A 22,807-nucleotide genomic window follows, 5' to 3' on the forward strand; every position below is an offset into this window, starting at 1 on the left:
GAAATTATATATTAAAAAAATATGGCTGGGCGCTGTGGCTCATGCCTGTAATCCCGGTACTTTGGGAGGCCAAGGTGGGTGGATCATGAGGTCAGGGGTTTGAGACTCCTGAGCTCAGGAGTTGAGTCAGGAGATGGAGTTTCAACATAGTGAAACCCCATCTTTACTAAAAATGCAAAAAAATTAGCTGGGCGTGGTAGCACACGCCTGTAGTCCCAGCTACTCAGGAGGCTGAGGCAGGAGAATTGCTTGAACCTGAGAGGTGGAGGTTGCAGTAAGCCGACATCATACCACTGCACTCCAGCCTGGGCAACAGAGTGGGACTCCGTCTCAAAAAAAAAAAAAAAAAAAATCGTAATGTCCAGCAGTGTGCACCATGGCCAGTGCTAGTCTACGTGGATCTGTGGTGCCAATTACAACATGACACACCCCTTGCAGTGATCAATTAAACCAAGATTGTCCTTCTGCTCAGCATATGCAATGCATGCTAAGCTGCATGGCTTGGAACGCTGAGCTCAAGGGCAAATTTCAACCATACCTTGACTCCTCATTGGCTACTTTGTGAAGTCCGCAAACTACACACCCCTCTCCGGTGGACCTGTATAGTGGGTGTAACAACTTTTATTATAATTATCTGTGTTACAAACTATCAAGGTGAATAGAAGCTTTGAGATCAGTAGGATCCAGCTCTGACTCTGACTAAATATAGTACTTTCTTAGGAAAGTGTTCTGAATTTCAACGCTTCTACTTATAAAAATGAGGATAATTACATCTGCCTGGACATAGGCTGCATATCCTGTTAGCATAGAAAGATAGATGAACAATAGATGCCAGTACCCACTCATAAATTCTTAATACCTATCTGAGCTCCCTCCCTCAGATATTGGTATTTGAATACTTCCATCAATCTTACTGATAAATATTCAATTGTAATGAATACACTTTGTCTTTTAGACAGTGGTCTATGTTGAAAAATACTGTCAGCAAACTGTACCCAAACTGACTTGAATTCAAATAAGCAAGCTTTGTATTTTATGCTTTATTTTCTTTGGGTATTTTATAGATAATGATAGAATTAATATTTAGATTGTCTACGGAAAAGGGATTTCTCAAGAACCCAGAATAATACTATAAATGAAACCAGATGAGGAATATTTTACCAGCCTAAAAAAGTGAACTCTTTTTAACAAAACAGCCCCAAGTTACATATTTACAAGGGCTACACTGCAAATGAGCTCACCTACCCATCTTGGCCTTGTTGGTTGTTAGTTTGGATTACATGTTCGTCATTAGTTTTGATTATAAGAATTTAGAAAAAAAAACTGAATTACCTTTCATTAAAGAAATTCTCAAAAGAAAACACTGTTAAAAAGTATCTTCCCCACCCCGCCCTTTATTATTTTTTTGAGACAGAGTCTTGCTCTGTCCCCCAGGCTGAAGTGAAGTGGTGCAATCTCGGCTCCTGGGTTCAAATGATTCTCCTGCCTCAGCCTCCCAAGTAGCTGGGACTACAGGCGCACACCAACATGCCCAGCTAATTTTTGTATTTTTAGTAGAGACAGGGTTTCAACATGTTGGCCAGGCTGGTCTCAAAATCCTGACCTCGAGATTCACCCACCTTAGCCTACAGCACCCAGCCTTCCCTCCTTTTAAAACATCAACATTTGTAAGGAACTGATTATATGAGAGGCCCACCATGTATCATTTCATCTAAGTGTCATAAGGCATCCTTACTTGGCTGTAGTCCAGCAGATTCCATATGAATACAATGGGTTTTTCTGTCCCATGGAACATAAATAGTAGATATAATCAATAAATCAATATGTGGGCTGGGCACGGTATCAGTAATTCCAGCAATTTTGAATGTCAAGGAGGGAGGACTGCTTGAGGCCAAGAGTTAGAAACCAGCCTAGCTAACATAGCGAGACCTTGTCTTTACAAAAATCTTTTAACAAATTAATTGAGTCAGTGGCTCATGCTTGTACTCCCAACTACACAGGAGATCGAAGTGGGAGCATCATTTGAGCCCTGGAGTTCGAGGTTACAGTGAGCTATGATCCTACTACTGTACTCCAGGCTGAGTGACAAGTGACAAATTGTCTCTATAAAAAATAAATAGGTCATATAAGTATATAATATAGGTCATGTACACATATAAATATAGGTCATGTTCATCAGATGCCCATGATCACTACACCATCCTAAGCTACCAGTATAGACGGCATTCAATTCAATTCAACTCAATTTTTGTTGTAACATAGCAAATATCTTACTATAATGTTTCTTTCTTCATATGTTCTTTCTCTTAACTCCAATTATAGTTTTTATGCTCAGTAGAATCAGGTTGCACACTTAATGCACCTCTTTTTAAGGTGTGCCCCATAGATCCCTGGGAAGGTGGAATTTTAGAAGGTCTGTGAGGTCAAAATCATTTTACAATACTCTAAGGTGTTATGTGCCTTTTTCACTGAGTTGCCATTTCCATTGACAGTGCAAAAACAATGATGGGAAAAACTGATGGCGATTTCGCACCAGTCAAGCAACAGCACCAGGCAGTAGGAGAGAAAAGGTCCAGTGTCACTTAAACCAAACACCGCATGCTCTCACTCATAGGTGGGAATTGAACAATGAGACCACATGGACACAGGAAGGGGAACATCACACTCTGGGGACTGTTGTGGGGTCGGGGGAGCGGGGAGGGATAGCATTAGGAGATATACCTAATGTAAATGACAAGTTAGTGGGTGCAGCACACCAGCATGGCACATGTATACATACGTAACTAACCTGCACATTGTGCACATGTACCCTAAAAACTTAAATAATAATAAAATAAAGTTAAAAAAAAAAGAAAGTCCTTGAGGGAGCAGGGAAAATGATTATTTTAATAAATCATAACACTTGAATACGTAATGTGTCTCCAGGGCATGGTGAAGCCTGAGGGAGCTCTGGAGGAACAAACATCTATGTAATTGTTTGAGTTTTGAGTTGAGCTGGCTGCTTGTTTTTCTACTGAACTCCTCTTAACTTAAAGAATGATAGACCAACTATCACTGCTAAGATTTGAGTATCTGTCACGTATTTATAAAAATTGAATGAGTCTTTTACTTCAAGGAAAATGACAAAATTTGAGCCCATGACAAAGTTAAAGTTTTCTAATTCTCATTAGAAATAAAATTGTAATTTTCATTTGTAATTTTCTAACGAAAATTAGAAAATTTTCAAAAGCTGGTATCTATCATCATGAGTTTGACAGTTTTTCAATGCTTACAGATCTTCCTAATGAAATACATGGTAATATCAACAAATGTATTTTTGTAAATAATGTATAGGACAATGTATAAATATTTGAAAGAACTCATAACTTGATGAATGATTATTTTCAAATGACCAATGTATGAGGTACAAAATCATGCATATACAAAAAATTAATTTAGGACAGAAGTTCAGCCAATAAATTTTGATGTAAGAAAATAAAAAATGTTTATTTTCAAAACCCCATATCCAAATTGCATCTAAAATTTAAGATGATATCATTTGCCAATTATTGTTATAGTATCAAATAATATACTCAGTTATTTGAAAAGAATTTTAAAATACTAATTTCCTTTTCAGCTATATGTACAACTGGATTTTTAAAAATATTTAATTAAAACAATATTGTGCAACAGATTGAATATAGAAACATATATAACAATCCATATATTATAGACTAACAATAATTCAAAGAAAGCTAAAATGGCTATGCAAATGTAAGACAAATTTGGTTTCAGAGTAAAAAATGTTACTCAGGGTAAAGAAAGTCATTTCATAACAAAAGGTATTGAAGAAACAAAAATACATGGCAATTTTAAACACTTGTGTACCTAATTACAGAGCTTCAAAATACATGAAGCAAAAACTGATAAAGCTGCAATGAGAAATATACAAATTCACAATTTTAGTAGATGATTTAGATAAATCTCTCTCAATCACAGATCTGACAAGCGATAAGAAAATTAGTAAGGATCCCAAAGCCTTGAACAACACTGTCAACCAACTTGATCTAACTGACATTTATGGAACACTTCACCCAACAACACTAAAATATGTGTTATTTTCAAGTGGTCATGGAACATTTACCAAGATACAGCATATTCTTGCCCATAAAGCAATTATCAAAACATTTTTTAAAGTTCGGATCCTTTAAAGCATAATCTCTAACCATGCAGATTCTTAGAAAATGTCCAGTATATGGCAACAAAATAGAAAACTTTCAAATAAATCATGGAACAAAAAAGTAATCACAAGGGAAAATAGAATGTAATTGAAGCTGCATGAAAATGAAAACACAGCATATCAAAATTGAAGAGATGCAGCCAAAGCATTACTTAGAGGAAAATTGATAGCAGTAAATACCCACATTTAGAAAGAATAAAGGTCTTAAATCATTGATCTCAGCTTCAACTTTAAGAGACTAGAAAAAGAAGAACAAATGGAGCCCATAGTAAACAGAGGAAATAAATTAATAAGAGGTCAGAGCAGAAATCAGTGAAATTGAAGAGAAACTAAACAATACAGAAATGTATGTAAAAGTAAATTGTATTTTTTTGAGAAGTTCAATAATATTGACATGTTAATAGGCAGACGGAACAAGTAAAAATTTTTTAAAAATATGAATATCAAGAATTTGAGCTGTGAAATTACTACTCATTTAAAGGATAATAAAGAAAGATAAGAATAATTTTAAGCCAACAAATTTGACAACTTAGATTAAAATTTATAATTTCTTGAAAGATACACACTATCAAAGCTCACTGAAGTAGAAGTAGATCATCTACATAAGCCTGTAAGTAGAAAAGAAATTCAATCCGTAATTAAAAACCTACTTGTAAGAAAATTCCAATTCCAGGTAGCTTCCCTGGTTAATTATTCCAAACATTTAGCAATGAAATATTAACAATTATACACAAACTCTTCTATGGTATTCCAGAGAAGAGAACATTTTTCAATTAATTTTGAGACCATTTTTACTCTGACAGGAACAACAAAGTCTTTATAAGAAAAGTCTACAGCCTATCATAACTCATAAAAATACCTGTAAAAAAACTAAACAACATTTTAACAAGTCAAACTCAACAATCCATAAAAAGAAAAAAACATCATTACAAATTAATATTATTTCAGAATATGAGTTTTTGTTTTTAACTTTGGGAAATTAGTTAAGTCCTCATATTCACAAAATATACAAACAAAAAATGGACATGTCAATAGATGTAGAAACTTTTGAAAAAATTCCAAATTCATGTCAGATTAAAACACACACACACACACACACACCTCAAAAAATTACAAACAGAAGGATACTTCCTCAAACTGATAAAGGGCATCTATGAAAAACCAACAAGCAATGTCATAACTATAATGAAAGCCAGAACACTTTCCACCTAAGCTAAGGAATAAGGGCAGAGATGTCTCACCATTTCTACTCAATCTTGTAAAATAGTTTCTTACTAATGCATTTAAAGAAGAAAAAGAAATAAAAAAAATCCGATTGGAAAGCAAAAATTAAAAATCCCTTTATTTGTAGATAACAAAATCACCTAGGGAGAAAGTTCTAGGAAATCTATCAAAAAAGCTACTATATAACTAGCTTGTCTCTGTTATGTATATATTTGAATACACATACACACACCATAGATGATACAAATAACATTTTACATGTGTATTTAAGAGAAAATTTAATCTTTCAAATCATCTTCCCAGGTGTTATGGCATTTGATTTCTATTGCTACAAACATAGAGACATATAAACAACATAGTGATTTCCCAAAAAACTAGGAAAGTGACAGATTGAAATTCTCTTCTGAGATAAGGTTCTACAGAAACCTTATCTATATTCTTTCCCTGACGGGCTATACGTCTGCACAACCTAGATTCTCCCTACACCGCCCCCCCCGAGCCAGATCAACACAGCCCTCAGAGTTAATGTTCATCCTGAATTTAAACCTCTTCTTCAGAAATAAGTCTGATCTGAGAATGAAATGGAGTAAAGATTGGCTTACTCACCTAGGATATGATTAAAACTTCCATGATTGCCCATGTGCTAAGTAGACATTGGCCTGAATATTCACAACTTCCCTGTTAACTTTTAAAGCTCAAGCATTTCCTCTGTCATTTTTTTAAAACATGAAGTGCAATTTGAAGAATTTGATATTCTCAGATATGAGTTAATTTGTTTTGTTTTTAGAATACAGCTCTGCAAAATTGACCAAAGAAGTTTCTAGATTTCTGGGATGACAGGATAGAAGATGGGCAGTTCCTCTGATACACAAAGTACATTTCACACATAGATGAGTTTCTTTGTGCCACGCACAGTTTTAGTCACTGAGGATGCAAAGATAAGACACTCTCCATTCTGGAGACGCTTAAGACAGGTGAGAAAACAGATGTGTGCGCACATCGTGATGATGCACTGTTGTAAGCTCTAACAAAGGGGCACAGAAGGTAAGGGAAGGGAAGCAGGAAGAAGATTTTTCCTCAACAAGAGGGACATGAAAGAGGTGACTGTTGACACAAGGAAGGAATACATAGAATGAAGAGCCCTTGGAAGAATGGACAATTTTATTTAGTTGCTTTGTTTTCAAAAGAGATAAAATTCCTGAATGACTTCAAATGACCGCTATTTTCTAATATGATACTGGAAAACAGCATCCTTCTGTTAGCTGCCAGCTGGTGCATCCACACACCACACTCACTGCATTGCTAATAACTCTTCACAACCAACTCTTCCTATGGAGAACTTCCTTGAGCCAAAGGAAGGAAGCCATTGATTGACAGGCAGGAAAGTGGGTACAAAAGGTGAGGCCTGCTTGTCAGTACAATTTGTGCCCCAGAACTCCCCATGGAAACAGACTGAAGTGAGTCTCCAGTAAAAACATCTTTCTGCTTAGCTCTTTACTCCAATTCTATTCCACTTCCTCTACTCCCCTCCCCCAGAGAGCACTTTTCCAATAAACCACTTCAATAAGAAATTTCATCTCAAGCTCTGCCTCAAATGGATTTCAGCGAAAAAACAAACTTCTTAATATATTAGTCAAGATGTGTAATAGTTAACCTATATCCATTCCGACCCTATTTCTTCGCATCTATACTTTGTATGCTTTTCATGTAAAACAATATACCATTTTACCAACTTCATTATAGACACACTACAGTTTTCTTATTTTTCTATACCTTTTAAAACTACCGTTGTTACTCCAATTTAACTAAAAAAATTCCTTCTTTCCTCTCTAATAGTAGGAGTACTTTTCTTCCATTTGTAGCCCACTTCAGTAGCCTTAGCTCTCTGAACCTTTTTTTGGATTTTTTTCAAAAATGGTGACATTGTAAGAAGGAAAAACACGTATCTTGTTTCTCTTTACTATTTTATTTTACAGCTGCTTCTAATAATTGTATCCATCTTGTAAGATGGAAAATGTTACCTTTCTTGAACTCACTGAAATAAGTGCAAAAATCTAAAGTAATAGGACTATTATAATCACTACTGTATTCATAATGTAGCAACAGAAAATCAGCATCTAGTTCACCATAATCCTAGTAAAATGATTCGCATTTTCTGAATAAACTTTACTGGCTGATACTATCATCATCATTCCTAAAGTTTTTTAATGAAATAACTATGAGGAGATAATTAAATATTTTACCTTCTATCTTTAAACATTAAAAGAATTGGAATATGACATTTACATGGTTTGGCTGTGTCCCCACCCAAATCTCATGGGGAACTGTAGCACCAATAATCTCCACATGTCATGGGAGGGACCTGTGAGAGGCAACTGAATCATAGGGTCAGTTACCCTCATGCTGTTCTCATGATAGTGAGTAAGTTCTCATGAGATCTGATGGTTTTTTAAGGGGATTTTCCTCCACTTTTTTCATTCTTCTCCTTCTTGTCACCATATGAAGAAGGATGTGTTTGCTTCCCCTTCTGCCATGATTGTAAGTTTCCTGAGACCTCCTCAACCATGCTGAACAATGAGTCAATTAAACGTCTTTCCTTTATAAATTACCCACTCTCTGGTATGCCTTTATTAGCAGTGTGAGAAGGGACTAATACAGAACTTTTAACAGATTATAAACAAAAAACAAAATCTCTGAAGACAAATTTTGATTACACACATTTAGAGTTAATTAATATTGGTTCCTAGAGTATAAGGTGCCAACTCTAGAGTACCTGGAATTTTTCAGTATGATATGTTTTAGAATTCTACAAATAATATAGTTGCGTAATGATTAAGAAGTTTTATCTTTACCTCAAAAGAACAAAAGAGTTAAATTTAACTGCAAGCTGAAATTATATATGTCTTAAAAATAACATGCTTTTTTCCACCACTATTGTATCTCTTACCTGAAGTCAGAACCTGCTCTTCTACCATTTTCTGGAATCCCAGGATCTGGACACATGTCAGAGACCAGTGCAACACCTCCTTGGCTCACTGTAATAGACAGAAACATTGTTAAAATGTTGTATAGTTATTGAGGAAATACCCAGATAAAAAATGTATTCTAGGCATTTTCAGTTCTTTAATGATAATGACTTAAAATGTGATCTCCAAAGGAATTAAGACACCTTAAATACATTCAAATAAGTGTTTATATTCTCATTGGTGAAAATCAAAGATGTGTTTTCCAGTGAAAGGATGATAATCTTTGGTTTTATTTCTCTCATTTTTAAGATGTCAAAATTTAATAAAAAATCTCATTTGTTCCTTATGATTACTTTTATGCCAGGTCACAATTAACAGCATGATCAGAAAAACAGCATTATGAGAAAAATGCATACATTTAGAGAGAAGAAAGTCTTCACTTATTCCCATAGATGACAACAGAGATGATATTTACTAAGCTCTATACAAAAGATACTTTAAATAACATTACGTATATTTTAAACATTGAAGTGTTTATCATTCAACTAAAACCCATAATGGTTTCTTTGTTCAAATGCACTGATTTATTTCTTGAATTTCATGGAAAAACTTTTCTCCTGTTGGGACTTGCACCATCACAGAATAATTTGTAAAGAACTCATTTGTTTATTGGATAGAGTGGCTCTCACTTCAACATTCATTTCATCCTGTATAATTTGTCTGATCAAACTAAGGCATTTCTTTTTTTCTTTTCCCAGGAATTTGCTTAGCAGAGGGCTTGGGACCCAATTCAGTATAATGAGATGTGAGGAGAAGTCCACAGGAGTACTTCTGGGAAACATTACAGGATGCTAATAAAGTGCATATCTATTTTACTCTGAAAATTTCTGTGTCCAGGTTTCAAATGTAGAACTATTGGTGCCATTTTCCTATAATCCAAGGATGGAGACAACAGCATGTATGGAACAGAAAAGATGTGTCAAGAACCTGGACCTGCTACCTTATTGTTGAGGCAGAAAATCAACCAATTTAGGAGGAATATCGCAATTCTGAACATTCTGTTGTATTTATTATGGCTGATTTACTATAGCTTAAATCCACTGAAGAGCTGATTCTATTATTTGTAGCTGAAAGGTATACATATAAATATACATTTTCTCACATATATTTTAAATAATTCCGTGAGAAGAAAATAATATGTCTGGGTATATGTGGAACTCGTGAAACATTTGATTAAAACTATCATAAAAACAACAGTAAACATAGCAAGTTTAGCTTAGTTTGTTTGTTTTGAGACAGGATCTCACTCTGTTGCCCAGGTGGGAGTGCAGTGGCACAATCATGGACCACTGCAGCCTCAACCTCCCAGGATCAAGCGATACTCCCGTCTCAGCCTCTCTAATAGCTGGTAACACAGGCTTGTGCCACCATGCCCAGATAATTTAAAAAAATAATCTTTTCTAGAGATGGAGTCTCACTATGTTTCCCAGACTGGTCTCACACTCCTGGCTTAAGTGACACTCGCACTATGGCCTCCTAAAGTGTTGGGGTTACAGACATGTGCAACCACGCCCAGTCAAAATTTATCTTTCACTACTAAATTAGAATAAATTTGGGTAACATAATCCTTCATTAAATACAAATTCTATTGAATATATTATGTGGTTTCATTCTTAGTAAGTACTTCACTATTCCAAATGGGTTAAGATATTTTTTAGGTATTTTTATTTCTTTTTTAAAATAAGTTTTTTAAATAATATCAAAACATTATTTTGCTGCATGATGTGACAATTATATTGAATTCCAAAATTTTATTTTCTAAATGTTTAATTTTCTCAATATTATATCAAAATAATCCAGCAAGTTTGGTGATAGCATCAGTAGATAGTGAGACAGAAAGCTCCAGACCTGTATTTCCCCATGGAAACACCAAAGAAATGACTACCAGAAGATTAAAATAATTTTATAGGAGCGCTAAATGACAGTAAAAAAAATCTGTAACAACCAAGCAAATGCCCAATGAAGAAAAAGATGTTCAAAATAGGACTATATTTCATGATGTCTTACTCTCCCTTGTTTCACACCATGACTTGCGTGGCACAGTGCAGTTGAAAGGAGCGGCCCAGTGACCAGTTTGCTCTCTAGGTATGAAGAAGCAGAGAGAAAGTGGCTGGCAGCACGATGGTCGCTCTGTGGGCTGCCTGAGAGACTGAGCTCTGTCTTTCCTGACATGCAGGTCCGATGAGGAAGGGCGGCATAATTGGGATCTCTGGCTAGCAGCCATGAAAGCCTGTGACAAGCACTGCTGTATAGAAAACTGCAGCAAGATTGCAAACCCATGGGTACATTGGGGCAAGGGATTCCAGGCAGAGGAATACAATAGAACACATATCTAAGGCCCCAATGAGAAGACGAGATGAGATTCTCTGGAATATTAATATGTTTAAAAGCAGCTGGGGAAAAAAATAAAAACAAAAATACAGCAAAAGGTACACACAAACCCAGAAAGGACATGTATCCCCACAAAAACGTGAAAACACCTAAAGTCTTCAGTCCAGGTTGATCTCAAGGCTCAGAGGCCCACTAATTAGTGAACATTTTCTACCGTGTTCTGCAAAGATGGAGCACGGTAGTTAATTTTTTTCAAATGCTTATTTTTTTAAACAAAAACCACAAGGCATACAAAGAAAGAGGGAAACATGGCCATTCAAATGGTCAAAATAAATCTCTAGATACAGTCACTGAAGAAATATATGCATCAGACTTGCTAGACAATGAATTTACAACAACAATTACAGATATGAATTTAAATAAAGGAATATAAACTTTCCAAATTTGAGGAAAGACACAGATACACAAATTCAAGGAGATTAAGGAACCCCTAGTAGGATAAACATAAAGAGACCCACAGCAAGACACATAATAATCAAACTGTTAAGAGCCAAAGAAAAAGAGAGAATCTTAAAAGCAGAAAGAGAAAAGCAAGTCCTCATAAACAAGGGATCCATAATAAGACTATTAACAGGTTTCTCTGTAGACATTTCACAGGTTAGAAAGCAATGGATAGGCTGGGCATGGTGGCTCACACCACATAATATATTCAATAGAATTTGTATTTAATTCCAACACTTTGGGAGGCCGAGGTGGGTGGATCACTTGAGGTCAGGAATTCAAGACTGGCCTGGCCAACATGCTGAAACCCCATTTCTACTAAAAATATAAAAATCAGCCAGGCATGGTGGCAGGCACCTGTAATCCCAGCTACTTGGGAGGCTGAGACAGGAGAATAGCTTGAACCTGGGAGGCAGAGGTTGCAGTGAGCCGAGATTGTGCCCCTGCATTCTAGGCTGGGCAACAGAGCAAGGCTCCAACTGAAAAAAAGAAGAAAAGAAAAGCAATGGATAATATATTTAATTGCTGAAGAAATGTCAACTGAAAATTCTACATCTAGGAAAACCATCCTTCAAAAATGAAAGGGAAATTAAGACACTCCCAGATAATCAAAATAGAGTGAGTTTATTACCAATGTATGTTCCCTATAAGAAAGTCCTTCAAGTTGAAATGAAAGGGCACTACACAGTCACTTGAAGCCTCATGAAAAGAAAAGGGTCCCTAGTACAGGTAAATACATGAAAATATATATAGAAAAGTATTATACTAAGTTTGACTTAAAACTCCCGTTTTCATTTCCTACAGTATTTAAAGATAAGTGCATAAAATAATTATGCATTTACGCTAATAGTTACATTATATATAAAGATGTAATTTACAACAGCAATAGCATAAAGTAAGGGAGCAGACTTCTAACGATTGAAGTTTTAGTATATGATTGAAGTAAACTGGTGTCAATTTAAGATACTGCCATCATTGTAGGATGTTATATGTAATCTCCATGGAAACCATAAAGAAAGTATCTACAGAATATGTAAAAAAAATGAGAAGACAATCACAAAGTGACACTACAAAAATATCAACTAAACATAGAGGATAATAGTAATGGGTCAAATGAGGGACAAAAATGCTGAAAGACATACGAAAATTGAATAACAACAAAATGGTAAAATTAAGAGCTACCCTTTAAATAATTATTTTAAATATAAATTGATTTAACTCCCTGTTTTAGGCTGAATTATGTCCCTCCTCCCCGCAAAGGGTTATACCTTGAAGTTCTAACCACCAGTACCTCACAATGGACTGTATTTGGAGATAGAGACTTTGAAGAGATAATTAACTTAAAACGTCATCCTTAAGGTGAGCCCTAATCCAACATGACTGGTGCCCTTCTAAGAAGGGGAAGTTAGGACATGAATACATAAAGGAAACTCCATGGGAACACACAAGAAGAAGAGAGTCATCCACAAGTCAAGGAGAGAGGGCTTAGAAGAAACCAACCCTGCCCAAACCTTGATCTCAGGCTTCTACCCTCTAGAATTGTGGTAAAGTGAATTTCTGTTGTTTAAGCCACTCGGTGAGTAGTGTAGCACTTTTTTTATGGCAGCCCTCAAAAATGAATCACTCCCAAACCAAAGACATAGGTTGGCAGGACGCGTTGAACACTAAGTTAATAAGTAACAGAATCCAACTGTATGTTGCCCACGAGAGACTCACTTTAGGCATAAGGACACACAGAGGTTAAAAATGAAGAGTAATCAAAGTCAGAGAGCCAGAAAGTAGAATGATGGTTTTGCCAGGGGCTGGGGCAAAGGGAATGAAAAGAAGGAATATAAGGTGTTATTGTGTAAAGTATTTCAGCGGAGTATGATGAAAATTTACAGAGATGAATAGTGGTGATGGATGTACAATAGCATCAATATATTTAAAGCCACAGAAATGCATGGTTTTATTTTTCTACTTTTTTTTTCTTTTTTTGAGACAGAATCTTGTTCTGTTGCCCAGGCTGCGGTGCAGTGGCACAATCATGGCTCACTGCAGCCTCCGTCTCCCGTGCTCCAGCAATCCTCCCAAATAGCTGCAACTACAGGTGCATGCCACCACTCCCAGCAAATGTTTTATTATTATTATTATTATTATTGTTATTATTATTATTTTGTAGCAACAGGGTTTCACCACATTGCCCAGGCTGGACTCAAACTCCTGGGCTCAAACAATTCTCCCACCTCGACCTCCCAAAGTGCTGGAATTACAGTGAGTTTTCATGTCCATCCAGAAGTGTATGCTTATAATGGTTAAAACCAGCAAGTGTGATGTTACTTCTATCTTGTGGCTCTCTTTGTGTGTGTGTGTGTGTGTGTGTGTGTTTGAATGTGTCTGTATTTCTATCATTCTGATCCTCTACTACTTTTTTCTTCAACCCCATGTTTTCATAGTCTGCACTATGTGCTGCGGTACAGTTCTCAATCAGTAAGCAGTGGTCTACTACCAGCTCTCTGAAATTTATCTTGTAAACGCATTGAGCTTTAATAATTTCAAACTGTAATGCAGAATGTTACTTCTGCCACGTTTATTCTTTCTGCCATCACTGGCTAGATGCCTTCTATACTCCCTCAAGCAGAATCATTATTGCTGTGGCAAATTAAAACAGCTTCATCAAGATGAACGGCTATCATTGATATTTGTCAGAAATAATAGACTCTAGTTTGGTAGTTATTGCACTTTTCCACAATACGCAAACTGGTTGAAAATACAACACCAAGGCTTACAAAGGCCCACTTGCATGTCTCCTTTTCTATTTTTCTCACAAGGAATAGTAGTTAAAAGAAATGGGAGAAATTGGAGCTACTTGCCCAAGTTGGGCAAAAACACTCTGGATCTTTTTAAAGATAATGCCAAAGTCACTTACTAAAGAAAGGTTACTTGGTTGGAATTCTGTGAAGGCGCAAAATGAATTAGACAAGCCTGAATGGATTGCAGATGGTAGAAGATTTAAAAAAAGTGATTAGAGATTAAATGTAAAATATTGGCGATTTTCTGAAACAGAGGGAGTTGTTTCGTGTGATAAAGAGTCAGAAAAAGTATGCTGACACACTATATGTGCAAGGAAATGATAGCTCCATAAATCCCAACTATGTATTCCATTCACACCATGAGTCATTGATTCATCTAGAAATAAAAGCTTCAAGGTTGGAAAGAATCATGGAGATGAAACCACTTCAAGAGGAATCCTTAGTACCTCAGAGAAACATTTTCAAAGAGAGGAATTACTGGGCTTAATATCACTTTAACTCTAATTTTGTTTAATTATATCTTTTCAGATCTCATAGAACACATGACATAGATAGTAATAAATATGTTAAATGTAAGTCAAAACCCTGTAGTTAAAAATCAAAACTGAAAATATCAATAGATGGGTTCATTACACACCATTAATATTAAAGAAAGATATATAATTATGCAAGTGGATGATCAGATATAAATTAGACATTTTGTAAAAGAGTTTAAATGAATTTGATTTTAAAAGTATAAATTACATATATTTTAAATGACTTTTTCAAAGCATGTTGATTTATAATACCTCATTAGATCTGCACAAAACCTTGTGACTCTGCAGGGCAGTAAAGAAAATTCTTCTTCATCAAATTACCCTGCTGTTTGAGGACGTGCCATATAAGTATCAATTAAAACTCAACATGAATTTCTTTGTAGCAAACTATAGAAGTAGATCAGGTGCCATCATGAATAAAGCAAGTGTCTGAAAAGAAGTATAAGCAACGACATCTATGACAAAGATTAGAAACAAATAAATTAGTGGAGATAAGATCTATATGAGTGAATAATCAGAAATAATTACAAATGAAGCGCTAAAAATAATTACAATGATACAAAATTAAACTTATGTGTTTGCTAGAAACTCTTAGTATCATTTACATATGTTTTTAAATGTAATCCTTATAATCAGGCTATGAATTGTTAATATTAAACCCATTTTACAAGAAAGAAAACTGAGGCCAGAGTTAAGAATGAGCTGACTCCAGGGCCAGGCGTGGGGGCTCATGCCTGTAATCCTAGCACTTTGGGAGGCCAAGGCAGGCAGATCACCTGAGGTCAGGAGTTCAAGACTAGACTGAACAACATGGAGAAACCCTGTCTCTACTAAAAATTAAAAAATTAGCTGGGCGTGGTGGTGTGCATCTGTAATCCCAGCTACTCTGGAGGCTGAGGCAGGAGAATCGCTTGAACCCGGGAGGCGGAGTTTGCAGTAAGCTGAGATTGCACCACTGCACTCCAGCCTGGGTGACAGAACAAAACTCCACAAAAAAAAAAAAAAAGCCATTCTGTACTCTGGCCATAATTACCTTATGAGACATTATGCGTTGAAGGGCTTTGTAAACTAAAGAGACACTTTTGGTTAATAAAAACTTATTTTTATTTCTTAAAAGTTGCCTTCCTTTCATAAAATTTAATTAATAATAAAAATACACTGAACATCCAAAAGAAAAATGAAGAGGTGTTTTCATTTATATTCCCAACCAAACATACACATGGGAAGCCATATGGTTTGAACCACGAGTCTTTAGTCCCAACCATCTGTTAGCAAATTTCCTTCAGCTAAGAGGAAAGGGAAAGACTTTCCATGGAGAATATAATCCACCTTTAGAGAACAAGAGCCACAGATTGGCTTGAATGTTAAATCTCTATGTAAGGTGTCATTTTAAGTTAAACGTTGATTTATATTTGGAATAAATAAACCAATATAAGAGCCATTTAGATAAACTCACACTTTTTAGCATGAAGGCACTTACGATTGATTATTATTGTCTATTTTCATTGTTGGTAGTTGTTTCTTCAGAGATGTACAGATGTATTTCAGTTGGATCAGTTTTGAGACAAACTGTAACCATTTAAGCCTTCAGAGAGGTGACGTATGTTTTTATCTGCATAACCATCAGGAAAGTGGTTATACAAAACATATTCTCATTGAAATTTTTAGTAACAGTCTCCCCACTGTATTGATGAGCTTTGTTTGAATGACAGCCCACTCTAGGATATGTGTTTGAGGGACACTCTAGACTTCAGACCTTCCTGCTTAACTCAGTTTGAAATATGTCCACACTGACAGCTTTTTACTTCAGCATTTTATAGACTCAGTATTATCTCATTGAATTGAAAAGTAATAGCTCTATTTTATTAAATTTCTCCTCTTTGATTTGCAGGAGGTTTATATCTCAGCAAGAATGAAACTTTGTCATGCCACACCCTTCTTCAAAAACTAATAACTTGATTAGATAACAATTTCAACAATAAGAAAATGTTGCCATGGTAATCATTTCTTTCTTGCAGCTATAAGAGGATAATTTTGATTTACAGCATCCTATGAGACATTTCTACATGCATAACAGATTTTTTTTATTTTTTGCTGTTTTTACAGAATATTTGTACAGTCTCTAGCAGTAGTTGTTTTTTCTCTCATAGTAGTAAACAAATGTTTACAAGTTCTATATAAATAGGTAAAATAAGAATTGTTGACACTTGGATGATAAACTCTTATTATCGGAGCAACATTAGAAGCTTTAAATGAATAGTTCACATAGAAGTAAGTTGCTCAGCACATATTGCTTTTATATGTATTGTTTTAGATCTCATATTAATGGATCACTAATTGGACGTGAAGACCTTCCAACCCTGAGTGAGAGGCAAGGGCTGGATTTTCCAAGTGTTTAACTTATTACATTGCCAGATTTTTTTGTCTGGCCTATCTTTCCTCACCCACTACATACCTTCACTTGCTGACTTTTAAAACACAAGTGGTTGATCACCTATTATCATAATTCATATGCTCCAATTTTACCCATGTTCTCTGGTCTCTAACTCAACTGCCATAGTCTTAAATCAAGCTCTCTTTTAGTTTATAGTAATTTATTTTTAAAAAATACATTTCAGCTTCTAATGCTATGTCCTAAAATATATAAATGATACACTAAAAAGAAATAACTCTATTGTACATAAAAAATAAAACGATTTTGCATTCGGAAACTTCAGTCATTCAACATTATTCTAACTACTCCCTGCAGAGATCCTATGGTCTCAGTAGTTTTGAACACTGCAGATTCTTACAGTCTTTATTTATTTTTAACATCCCCTGCCCTAGGTTATTTTTCTACCAGAGGGAAAAACAAGTAGATTTTTCATAAGGGCTCAGATATTAACAATTATCTTTCCAACTGATATATCACGGTAGCAGCAAATGTTCAAAGAGAAACTGTTTTCCTTATAAAGCTTTAAATTAAGCCAAGATGTTTATTTACTATATAAATAAAATAAAAATAAGCATATTCTACTATAAAATCAGTGTGAAAGACCTTAACAAAATTAATGGCACTGAACATCTTATAAGAGCCTAGAGAATCGTCCTCATCACCATCTGTCTGATTCCACATGGTGCTCTGAGATGTTCACCGGAATGTATATTGGCAGCACCAAAGAGAGACGTCTCTTTGCCTCCCGCTAGCTCCCGCAAATGCAGAGTGACCGTCACCTGGGGAGAGCACCGGCTTAGCTGGAAGACTTAGGGCCTGTCATTTCTGCTCTAGTCTCCTTCTGCACATTTAAGAACTCTAGACTTAAGACTCAGAAATAGTTTTGGGGGCTCACTCAAAAACATCTTACAGGATGCCCAATTATTCATGGTCTTCTCACAGTGAAAGTAGCATTTGACTAGGCCAGTTTATATTACTTTGCATAGAATCTGTAATTCAGGCCAGAAACTTAAAAATGTGGAAAGAAATGGGAAAAAGTCTTGAAGTCGTTATATATTTTAGAAACATATATAGTTATAGTTAAACATAAAGTATTTAAATATTTATGTAAAATATAATAATTAAATCTTAAAGTTTTATTTGTCATTCCCTAGATTTACAAAACGATGAAATATGATTTGAATGATGAGTCCCCACAGAAAGTTTCTTTTTGATTATAGTTCATTAGTGATTTCAGGATAAGTACATTCCAATACAGTAAATATAGGTGATATAAGTATGTATTATATAATTTATGGATATATTTTATTACTTTTATATATATTACCTATATATTCAGAATAAGAGAATAGTGTCATTAAAACTTTAATACTATGTATATTAAATATAATTTATATATCAAAATAAATATATACAATAAATAAGTGTATTTATATAAATACATAAATATAAGTATTAATAAATTAATATTATTTAATATTAAGGCTTTATTAAATATTAGTATATTATACAGTTTTAAATACACAGTTATACAGTGTTTAGTATTTGTTTACCATAGTACGATATATAAGAGGAAATAAGTTCAAGTATGTCCTCAGGAGTTTACGCATTTTTAAAGAGCAGAAATATTAAATTATCTGGTTGAGAATTTCTGTGACAGTTTAACATTATAATTAACCTGTCAATAACTCCATTTGATGTAGTCACTCAAAAATTTAATTCTCTTAGAATATTTGCAGTGCATTTCACTCTATATACTATTCAGATATTTTGCAAATGCAAAATTGAGGGAACTGAGTTTAAGATTGTGATAAAAACCTTCTGTGCAGCTGTTCACGCCCATTTTGAAAATACCTAGCTGCAAGACACTTGGGAGAAGTAAAATTTAACACTTGATGCTATAATACGTGCATAAGATTTCAATTTCACAGATCACGAATTATTAAGTTATATATATCCTTAAAGAAATCATGGCATATCACCTCGAGTCCTGAAATCACAGACATTAACATGCACTGAGAAGACTATGTAGGTTATTTAAAGTTGTGCTATTTATATTACCTCACCTGAACATATTAGACTGTTTTTAGTATGCTCCTCATCATAGTATATTATGTACAGGTATCTGTAAATGTGGAAAAGGTAACAATCTAATATTATATCCTATAGTGTAAACTTTAATGTTTATAGGGAACTATGAGACAATAATAAAACAGGAAGGGTGATCATATATGCAATGTTTTATGGTAAGCACATTTTTACGTATTACGTAATTTAAGTGTCACAAAATCTTTATGAGGGAATTATTACTTTGCTTAAGAAATGAGAAAAGTGAGGGTTGGAATGTGAGTCAGCACATCTTGTTTATTTAGCTGATAAATATATTAAGGTGTCTGATTTCAAAGCTCACATTGTTCTTTGTACATTAATTCACTGTTTTCACTTTTGACCTTTCGGGGAGCCTTAAGGAGATAATATTCATTCAGATACCACAAGTTGAAAAGGAAAATGAAAAGTACTTCACACTTCGCTAATATTTGAACTTACCTTATATATCTAATATGAATTCCTATGTAAAAGATTCAAAAGGGCAATGTAATATAAAGCAGATTAAAAAACAGAAAGTGGTGTAATTCTATTTTTTTAAATAAAATAAACATAGAAAAAGACCGGCAGTGTTGCAGGATATACTGTCTTCACCTTTGTTGACGTGTAAACCACCCTTTGGTTACTGAAACTCTACCAATGTAACAACGCGGTTATATTTTTATTTTTTAAATTTGTGTTATAATAATGCTCTACAATGAGAATAGTTCTTTCTTTAAAGAGAAAAACAATCACAAAAGCCCAGCAGAGGTTCCAGCCCATGCACACTTCTCTGGAACCATCCTGCCTGCCCACACCGGCCGAGGGTGGCCTCACGCCCCTTCCTTGTTTACCACAGGACAGGTCCGTAGTCATGGGGACTTGGCCCAAACAGCGCAAGGCTTCCATTAACCATAACTCAGGAATTTGAATTATTTTAAAAAATCCTTAAGGTTTACTTCTTGGAGAACTTTAGCTATGATGCACACAGTAATATGAAGCCCTTAGTGATGAAAGCCACAGCTGGGCGGTTGCCACTGGGCCACGGCAGCCACTGGGCATCATGGCAAGTGCAGGGGGAGGAAGAGGGAGTGTCTCAGAGGGAGGCAGCTCCCACAGAGCGGAGGGCATGGGCATCCTCACAGGTGCCCCGAGAAGGGGCAGCCTCACAGAAAGAAGTGTAGGCACCTTGCAGATCACGTCACAGCTCATGAGAGCCATATGGAAAAGTGACCAGCGCCTAGAGCCAAATTATTTGTGGCTTCCTAGTTTTGGCACAAGTGTCCGAGCCAAGAACTCTCATCTCTCTCTTTCTTAAGTGATTCTAGTAACCCAAATAATCTAAGTTTTTTTTAAAAGATTATTCAAAATGAAGACAGGCAGGAAAAAATAAGAGAAGAAAAGGAATAAAAAGAGTAGGAATGAGAAACAAAAGAAGAATAAAAGATAAAAAAGGGAAGGAGGATAGAGAAAAAGGAAAGAAAATGATAAAAATAGAACTCTAACCTTTGCTTCAAGGAATTCCAAGCCTTGGGGGATAGACAGTTATCACCACAAGAGGAGTGAGAAGTGGGGGGAAGAAGGGGTGTGCAGAGGAGACACCCCAGGCATGACGTGAGCAAAGACAGAAAGAACCCGAGATGTTCGCAGGATGCAGGGGAACTTGCTTGTAAAGGGGAACAGCTTCAACTGAGAAACAAGAAAATCCAGGTCAGTTACTGAGGCAAAGGTCAAACCATGAAGACCCTTTCTGAATAAGACGCTTAATGGAAAGCAGAGACTCTTACTTACTATTATTATATTTTCTTTCACTGATGCATTCAGCTGACATTCAGATATAGTCTCCTCCATTATTTATATGTGTATTTAGTTACATATAGTTATTGTTGGAAATTTTATATATAAGGCCTTTATCCCTTAAAATATCAACCATGCAATATTATTGGGAAAATTTAATGACATAGAATACACAATACACCTAGCATTGCTCAATAAAGACAATGTTACAGCAAATATCAGCTCCTCATCTTTTTCTCCTGTAAACAGTTTAGACTAAAATATTTCAGTGTTTTCTTTCAACTTTAATATACCATGAGTCAGTCTCTATGATTCCTATACTCAGGGTTATTTTATCAAGGTATGTTATAATACAGAAGTTTATAAGAGCTTACGGAGATAGAAAAGACAACATGATCGGCACAGAAAGAATACAGGTAAAACAATATTATGCCAAAAGAAACACACACCTTTCATTTCAAAAAGACAGATTACTTGCACAGCATAAGCAAAGGCTAAAAGACATAACTTCGGTCCGTCAGAAACACAGGGTTTGATGTCTCCACAAACAAAACTAGCTGTATAGGAAATCATGCCTTTTCACTTAGAAAAAAGTAGATTCAAAATTTTCTTTTCACAGTGTTTGTTGCCTATAGTCTTATTGAATTATATTTAAAAAGTGGCAAAAAATGTTAACATATTTTTTGAACAGACCCCAGAGTTTTATTTGTAAAAAGAAAACATTTCAAATGATTACTTTTCTACATTAGAGTAATCAAAATCCCCATAGAAATAACACTTTAAAAGAGAAATATAAAGTTAACTGTAGCCAGTTTCATTTAGTTATTCAACATCCACTCACTGAAATATTGACTGAATGCCCGGTACAGGCGGGCTCTCCGTCAGCTCCTGGGAGGTGTCAGTCTTCCCAGTATTTAACGAGAAGACCTCATGGAGAAAATGCTAAGAAATAAAATCTCAAATAAATATTCATTGCTGCATATTGGGATAAATGCTAGGAAGAAAAGAACAGAATACTGTTCAAGAAATTAATAGCTAGATGCTGGAGCATCAGATTTTGGATGGGGTCACAGTTGGACTCTGATGCACAATGACATTTAAGCTGAAATGGAAAAGATGAGCAGGAATTACCTAAGGTAAGAGTGAACTTAAAAACCCTCTTGCCCAGTAAACAGCAAAAGCCAAGCCCTCAGGAAGGAACGAGACTGGAGTATTCAAAGAACCGAAAAAAGATGAATTGGCCCAAACCACTGAAACTAGAGAACAAGAAAGAAGAAAAGGAGAAAGCATGAAAGATGCTTAGACGAGAAGGTCCAATTTATAAGTTAAACAGTTCATCGTCGCTACTCCTACAGACCCAGGCAAAGCCAATTAGAGGAACAAGGAGAGGAGGATGTTGAAGTCATTCAGACAGAAGGGTGAAGTGTTGGGCTGGCATGCTGAGTGAGCGTTGAAGGGCAGCAGACAGATTTCATTGCGTTCGAGATAAAATGTGAAAGAAATGTGTGAGTGGTTTGCTTACAAGAATTGGGGGAAATGGAGTTGCCTCTCTGAAGCCACTGAGCCAAGGGTGGTAGCACTCACCATGGTGGCTAAAGCAATAGAAGAACACATCACGATTTGGAAGGTCAAGGGTTCCATTGCTGATCTCAGATCCCCACAGGCAACCAAGGGGAAACCTCAGTTGGTCTGTTGGTTATATGCATGTGTGTCTGGATTAGAGAGCCGAGATCTCTTAGAGAAACATGGTATTCACTTTCTTCCAAGAGATGAGACTGAAAAGCATGGGAATCATTGATGTGACCTAGAATGGGACTCAGCACCGTGTTGAACCCTTGAAAACCCAATCATGCTTCTTTGCT

The 22,807-nt window shown here is 35.5% G+C and overlaps 1 protein-coding gene across 2 annotated transcripts in view; it reads right to left on the minus strand.

Annotated features, from left to right (window-relative positions):
- CSMD1 (CUB and Sushi multiple domains 1) overlaps positions 1-22,807 on the minus strand; it is a 2,070,470-nt gene that overhangs the window by 680,711 nt on the left and 1,366,952 nt on the right. For both annotated transcript variants that reach the window (XM_034966977.3, XM_034966976.3), the window contains exon 8: positions 8,391-8,478. In XM_034966977.3, coding sequence (XP_034822868.1) covers positions 8,391-8,478 — 88 coding nt within the window. The remainder of the gene's footprint in view (positions 1-8,390; positions 8,479-22,807) is intronic.

The sequence above is a fragment of the Pan paniscus genome, chromosome 7 (genome assembly GCF_029289425.2).
Source record: "Pan paniscus chromosome 7, NHGRI_mPanPan1-v2.0_pri, whole genome shotgun sequence".
NCBI classification, from domain to species: domain Eukaryota; kingdom Metazoa; phylum Chordata; class Mammalia; order Primates; family Hominidae; genus Pan; species Pan paniscus.